We start from the raw sequence: 7,760 nt of genomic DNA, 5'->3' as shown, positions 1-7,760 counted from the left end.
GGTCGCTATGGGTTGGAACTGACTTAACAACAACAACAAGTGATATTGTAGCATCTTTGTTTTAGAGACCTTGGTGAGCCTGAGAAAAGCATGGGATGGCAAAGAAATTCCATGACTCAATTTGTGGTTTTCTACATAGACCAGTTTTTGCTAATTCTCCACCATTACCCTTCTCACTCTGTTCCCCCTAACTCTAACCTTTAGAATGTAGACGTAATATTTTTCTTTTCAGTTTTTTAGTTTTCGCTTTTCTTTAATCCAAAAGCTTTATGCAGGCAGACTAGAACCACTGAAGCTGGAAAAAGAAGCCCACAACAACAACAAGGAATCCAAGGATTTTCAACAGGAAGGAAATCTGGAAACTGGAGGAAGCTTTCAGAGAACGAGTCTTTAAAGGCTTCAATATCCTTTGTTTCTGGGTGAAGATGGCTTGCCTGGCTCCTTCCCACTGGCCAGGGCCAACTAGACGATACTGATAGGAGTTGCAGGGTCCAAAATAAAGTTTCATGGCCAGTTTAGGATCTTTTAACAAGACAGAGAGGAAGTCTGGCTTTGCACCAATCTCGGAGGCAAGCTCATCCAAGTAGTCAATGTAATTGGTCTGTAGAATCTGGCTCTGGCTGCCTCCAAACCTTAAAAAACAAAATGAAAAAGGCAGGTTTATAAAACATTTTGAGTCTAATAAGCATATTATACATTAGAGCATTGCTGAGAGAATAAACAATGAATGAGTGAAAACAAATGAGTTTTTGAATGAGTCTCAAGTGGAAAATACCAGTTTATACTTTGAATGGAAAATGACCTATAAAATAAATAGTGGAAATAAATAGTCATGAATTCAAGGAAGTCGTCAGAATGTGACCAAATTGATGACCGTGATTCTTATTTGGTATTTATTAAATAGCTGCAAGTAAATAGGAATTACTTGTACCTGGGAGATGAGGCTTTCTGCTTCCATAAATATTTACAGCCTCGGAAACCCTGTATAGGGTCGCTATCAGTCAGAACCGACTCTATGGCACATAACCACCACCACCATCAGGATTGCTTCAAAGAGTCATAAGATAACACATATGAAAGTTTAGTACAATGTCTGGCACAAAGAAGATGCTCAATATTTGCTTATTAAAGTATTAAAGTACCTGGTACTTTGGCTGACATGTGGTATATGCTCAGTGAATGTTAGAATTCTAGTGAAAGATGGGGCATCTCCTACAAAGGAAGGCTGGGAACTTCCTGTGATGTAAGACCCAACTTTCCAAGAGTACTTGGTCACTGTTAAACCTCAGTCTATCTTATCTTCAACTGCAAATTCTAAAACCTTCATTCCAAATCAACACCTTTTAACTTAATTTTTTGGGAACTCCCCCAGCTAACTTTCCAGGCACTTGCAGGTGATTGTCAGCACTTGGGTGCCACACCTCCATTCTCTCTCTAACTACCAAGTATAGAAAGCTGATCTTGAGCTTAGCAGTCTAATGCTTATCCTACAGTGCCACATTAGGACCCCTATGTGTTGGTTCTTAAACTGTAGTGTGTATAAGAATCATCCAGGAAACACATAAACAAAACTGCAAATTTCTGGTGTTATCCACAGAAATTCTGGTTCTATTTATGACCCAGGTATTTGACTTTTTTTAGCTTTGAAAACACAGAAATTTATTTTCTCACAGTTTAGGTGGCTAAATGTTCAAATTCAGGGTGCTAGCTCTCGCTTGCCGTTGGTTTTAGAGTAAGGTCTTTATCTCTTATCAAACTTGGTTATTTGGTGAGCTTCATGTGTCATGGCATCTATTTCTCCCCCATCTATGCTTTCTTCCTTAGTTGTGTGCTCAAACTGTTCTTTTTATATCTCAAAAGCGATTCATTTTAGACACACCCTACACTGATCATGCATCATTAGTATAACAAAGAAAGTCCATTCTCAACTGGGATTATAACCACAAGTAAAGAGGTTAGAATTTACAGAACCTATTTTGGAGGACACAATTCAGTCTACACAGGAATACAATATCTAGGAAAATTACAGTATTTTACAGACATAGAAATTTTACTCAATATCACATATGCCAAAAAAGGATTCAAGGTGGCTTTCTAAGAAAATTGGGACTTCAGATATGACATTCAGATCATTTTAATTTGGGGAAATTTTACATTCATTGTGATTCTATCTATCTAAAGCGTTTTGCATTTTTCAATAAGTAGTCAGATGGTTCTTATCGATGCTGGATCATTATAATTTGAGAAACACTGCTTTATATAACTTTAAAAGTATTCATATACTTACAAGTCAATTCTGTTTTCATTCCTCTTGATAATGTCTGCCATCATAATACTTTCTGAGGGTAAGATACACAAACCTAGAAAATAAATGGTTGGTTTTAATAGTGGATCAGATTCAATATCATTGTTTTATCTAAAATTAAACTCTGAGTGTTTAATCCTGCTACCAGCCAGGGCTGCTGTGTGGTTGAACTCCAAGAAGCATCACCTCCATGTGGTCTTTGAGATGCTGCTCTTATAACAGCATTTGTTTTGAGATGGAGAGAGATTAAGAGACTAAACTGGAGAATTAATCTGAGTGTTAGTTCAGACATTGGTTTAAACTCTATTCTGAGGCTGATTCAAAGCTGGTGAAGGGTTTCCTGCATGGGGGTTAGTTTGCCTTGTGAAAAGATCCCTCTGGTTGCTGAATTTTGGAAAATGGTTCCAGGGTGCTGAGCCTAAAGGCAGGGAGATCAGGTAAGACTACTAAAGTAAGCCTCATGGGGGATAAGATTCTTCTGGACTGTGTCGTTGTGGGCTAATGCATCAGACTGCAAAGTCATTTGAACTGCAAGGTTGGTGGTTCAAGCTCACCAGCTGTTCCTTGGAAACCCTATACAGGGTTGCTATGGGTCGGAATCGACTTGACAGCACTTAACAACACCAACCGCAAGCTAGTGATTATGGAGGGAATGCTTCTGAAGTCCACAGGGCCCCCTGAGCTGCAGACTTGTGTGGGAAACCATTCTGTTTCATCTAGATATAACTAAAAAGCAGCTTGCCATTGAGTCAATTCCAATTCACGGTAGCCATCTAGGATAGAGCAGAACTGCGCTGTAGGGTTTCTAAAGCTGCAGTAGTTCTGGAAGCCGGCTTCCATGTCTTTCTGCTGAGGCACAGCTAATGCAGTCAAGTGCTTAACCACTGTGCCACCAGGGCGACTAACCATCAGAAAGCTCATAATCAGTGAGTTCATTGATGAGAACCTCTTGTATATAGACTTGTACCTTCTTCCTGGCCCTCTCAGTGATACCACTCTGAGTGCCTGGGTGCAGTAGGTGCCAAATGCATGGGGTGACATGGTCACAGGGGGGTGACACAAAAATGACTATCTATAACATTTTTGTGCAGTGTTTTAGCAGACGTGCATGGTTTTTTATAAAAATATATTCTCATATTATCATTCTATCTATGTAAAGGGCTTTGCATTTTTCAGTAAGTGGCCAGATGCTTCTTATTGATTCTGGATCATTATAATTTGAGAAACACTGCTTTATATAACTATAAAAATATAACAAAAGCAGTTTTTGTAAGCTCAGCTTACATGTATAAAACTACAATGCTAAAATTCTATGCTAATTTACTTTTTGAATCTTCTAATGTGTTCTGTCCCAACATTCGTCTTTCAGTTTGTCATATTGTGGTGGCTTACATGTTGCTGTGATTCTGGAAGGTATGCCACCGGTATTTTAAATACCAGCAGGTCACCCATGGTAGACAGGTTTCAGCTTAGCTTCCAGACAAAGACAGACTAGGAGGAAGGACAGGTGGAATATTGCTGAAAGGTTTAGTCACTGAAAGCCTTATGTGGATACAGTGGAATACTGTCAGCAGCAGAATATTGAATATTGAAACACGATGAAGAGCACCAGAATATTATCAGATATAGTGCCAGAAAATGAACCCTCAGTTTGGAAGGCACTCAAAATATGACTGGGAAAGAGCTACGTCCTCAAAGTAGAGTTGACTATGATGACATGAATGGAGTAAAGCTCTCTGGATCTTCATTTGCTGATGGGGCACAAGTCAAAATGAGAAACAGCTGTACACATCCATCAATAATCACAACATAGAATGTACGAAATATGAATCAAGAAAAATTGGAAGTTTTAAAAAATGAAATGTAACACAAAAATATCGATATTCTAGGTATTGCTGAGCTGAAATAGACTGGTATTGGCCATTTTGAATATGACAATCACATAGCTTACTACACTGGGAATGATAAATTGAAGAGGGATGATGTTGCATTAATCATCAAAAAGAACAGTTAAAGATCTATTTTTAAATACAACTCTGTCAGTGATAGGATAATATCCAGATGTCTACATGGAAGCCCAATTAATACAATTATTATTCAAATTTATACACCAACTATTAAAGCCAGTGATGATAAAATTGAAGAACTTAACCTTTTTCATTTGAAATTGATCAAACATACAATCAAGATGTATTGATAATTACTGGTAATTGACATGCAAAGGTTGGAAATAAAGAGGGGGGATCAGTAGTTGGAAAATATGGCCTTGGTGATAGAAATGATGCTGGAGAACACATGATAGAATTTTACAAGACCAGTGACTTTTTCATTGCAAATACCTTTTTTAAAGAACATAAAAGACGACTATATGCATGGACCCCACCAGAAGGAATACACTGAATTCAAATTGACTTCATCTGTGGAAAGAGACAGTGAAAAAACATTATTAGCCCAAACAAGACCAGGGGCAGACTGTGAAACAGACTGTCAATTGCTCATATGCAAGTCAGGCAGAAGAAAATTAAAACAAATCTATGAGAGCCAAATTATGACCTTGAACACATCACACCTGAATTTATAGATTATTTCAAGAACAGATTAGATGCATTAGACACAAACGACTGAAGACAAGAAGAGTTGTGGGATGGCATCAAGAACATTATACAGGAAGAAAGCAAATGGTCATTAAGAAGACAAGAAAGAAAAAGATCAAAGTGGATGTCAGAAGAGAATCTGAAACTTGGTCTCCAGTGTAGAAATAGTAAAGCAAATGAAAGAAATGAGGAAGTAAAAGAGCTGAATAGAAAATTTCAAAGGGCAGCCTGAGAAGACAAAGACTAATATTATAATGAGATGTGCAAAGACCTGAAGTTAGAAAATCAAACAGGAAGAGCACACTTAGCATTTCTCAAGCTGAAAGAACTAAAGAAAAATTCAAGCCTCAACTTGCAATATTTATGGAATCTATGGGTAAAATATTGAATGTCGCAGAAAGCATCAAAAGAAGATGGAAGTATCCCACAACCACTTATTGAATTAATTCCAAGTCATCTTGCAATATTTAAATCCAACACAATCTCCCCTGAGAAAGCTCAGATGATTCCAGTGCCCATCTTTTATGCTTGCCATATCATGCGTAAGTTACTTGTGTCATGTCTGTGTCTCCCTAGACTGATTTTCATGATGCCATGGCCTTATCCAATCTAAAAACCTAAGACAGAATTTAAGTAACTTGAATTAAATATTAAATTATATTTGCTAAAATAGATTATTGTTGCTGCTAAGTGTCATTGAGTAGGTTCTAACTCATAGCAACCCTGTGTAACATTTCCAAGGAGGGGTTGGTGGGTTTGAACTGCCAACCTTTTGGTTAGCAGCCCATATCCAGAAAAGCAGTGACATCAGAGATGGAGGCAGAGATGGGGGCATGGAGAGAGGGTACAGCTAAGGACTCTAGATTCATGGAAAGAGAGGGACTGAGAGCTGGCGGCCAGGAGGCAGGCTTGCAGAATGTGCCCCCTGGTGATTTAAATTATTATATATGCCTGAGTGTTTAAAAAAAATAAAATAAAATGAATAGAGAGAAATACTGTTAACTGATGGTACATGGAGGGGATTATAATCATTGTAATGAAACAAAGTTTATGATTTATTGAATGTAAAACTGCTAATCTGTCCTGTAAACTTTCACTCAATTCACAAGAAAAACTTTTTTTAAAAAAAAGAAGATGGAAGGAATATAGAGAGTCACTGTACCAAAAGAAATGGTGTGTATTCACCCATTTCAAGAGGTAGACTACAGTCAGAAGCCAGTGATACTGAAGGAAGAATTCCAATGTGCACTGAAGGCACTGACAAAGAACAAGGCTCTGGGAATCGATAGAATACAAATTGAAATCTTTCAACAAACTGAGGCAGCACTGGAGGCACTCACTCATCTATGCCAAGAAATTTGAAAGACAACTACCTGGCCAACTGATTGACAAAGATCCATATTAGTGCCCACTCCAAAGAGAGGTGACCCAATATAATGTGTAAATCATCAGACAATATCATTAATATTTCACACAAGTAAAATTTTGTAAAGATAGTTCACAGAAGTCTGTAGCAGTACATTTACAAGGAGCTGCCAGAGGTTCTGGCCAGATTCAGACGAGAATATGGAATAAGGAATATCATTGCTAACATCAGATGGATTTTGGCTGAAAGCAGAAAATTCCAGAAAGATGTCTACCTGTGCTTTATTGACTATACAAAGTCTTTCAGTTATGTGAATCATGACACAATATGGACAACACTGTGGAAAATGAGTATTCCGGAGGACTTAATTGTGTTTATGAGGAACCTGTACATACACCAAGAGACAGTTGTTCAAACAGAACAGGGGGACACTTAATGGCTTAAAATCAGGAAAGGTGTGTGCCATGGTTGTATTCTTTCACTATACTTATTCAATATGTATGCTGAGCACATAATCCGAGAAGCTGGGTTATATGAAGAAAAACGGCATCAGGACTGGAGGAAGACTCATTAACAATCTACAATGTGCAGGTGATAAAACCTTGCTTGCTGCAAATGAAGAGAACTTCATCAACTTACTGATGAAGATCAATGATCACTGCTTTCATTATGCTTTGCATTTCAATGTAAAGAAAACAAAAATACTCACTACTGGACCAATAAATAACATCAAGATAAATGGAGAAGATTGATGCTGTCAAAGACTTCATTTTGCTCTTATCAAGCATCAACACTCATGGAAACAGCAAGAAATCAAAGGATGTATTAAGCAAATCTACTGCACCTGACCTCTTTAAAGTGTTCAAGAGCAAAGATGTCACAAAGGGCTGCGTGACCCAAGAAGGCATTTTTAATAGCCTCATATGCGTGTGAAAGTTGGACAATGAATAAAGAAGACTGTATAAGAATTGATGCATTTGAGTTATGGTGTCGGAGGACAAAGCCATGGACGTCCAGAAGAACAAACAAATCTGTGTTTAAGTAGTCCAACCAGGATCCTCCTTAGAAACCAGGATAGTCAGACTCGGTTTCTCATACTTTGACATATTATCAGGAGGGCCCAGTTTCTGGAGAGGGACATCGTGCTTAGTAAAGTGGAGGGTCAGTGAAAAATAAGAAAACCCCAAAGGAGATGGATTGGCACAGTGGCAGTAGCTATGGGATCAAGTGTAGCAACTCTTGTGAGGTTTGGGCAGGACTGCACAGTGTTTTGCTTTGTTGTACATTAGGTCTGTATGAGTTGGTACTGCCTGGATGGCACCTAACAAGACAATATGTACTTTGTCAGAGCTGTCATTTTATTATCCAATTATGTTGTTGTTGTTGTCATGTGCCATTGAGTCGGAACCGACTCATAGCGACCCCATGCACAGCAGAATGAAACAATGTTCGATCCTGGGCCAACCTCACTACCGCTGCCACACTTGAGTCCATC

At 38.3% G+C, this 7,760-nt stretch overlaps 1 protein-coding gene across 1 annotated transcript in view; it reads right to left on the bottom strand.

The window, feature by feature from the left end:
* Nucleotides 1-258: 258 nt before the first annotated feature.
* The window catches only part of FMO2 (flavin containing monooxygenase 2 (non-functional)), a 59,702-nt gene continuing 52,200 nt past the window's right edge, over nt 259-7,760 (bottom strand). Inside the window, exons 7-8 of the mRNA XM_006872642.1 lie at nt 2,288-2,360; nt 259-632 (exon numbers count right to left, since the gene is read on the bottom strand). Coding sequence (XP_006872704.1) covers nt 281-632; nt 2,288-2,360 — 425 coding nt within the window. The 3' untranslated portion in view covers nt 259-280. The remainder of the gene's footprint in view (nt 633-2,287; nt 2,361-7,760) is intronic.

This window comes from Chrysochloris asiatica, unplaced genomic scaffold (genome assembly GCF_000296735.1).
Source record: "Chrysochloris asiatica unplaced genomic scaffold, ChrAsi1.0 scaffold00207, whole genome shotgun sequence".
In the NCBI taxonomy this organism is placed as follows: domain Eukaryota; kingdom Metazoa; phylum Chordata; class Mammalia; order Afrosoricida; family Chrysochloridae; genus Chrysochloris; species Chrysochloris asiatica.
The sequence above is the reverse complement of the archived record's forward strand: the minus strand, read 5'-3'. Positions and strand labels throughout refer to the sequence as shown.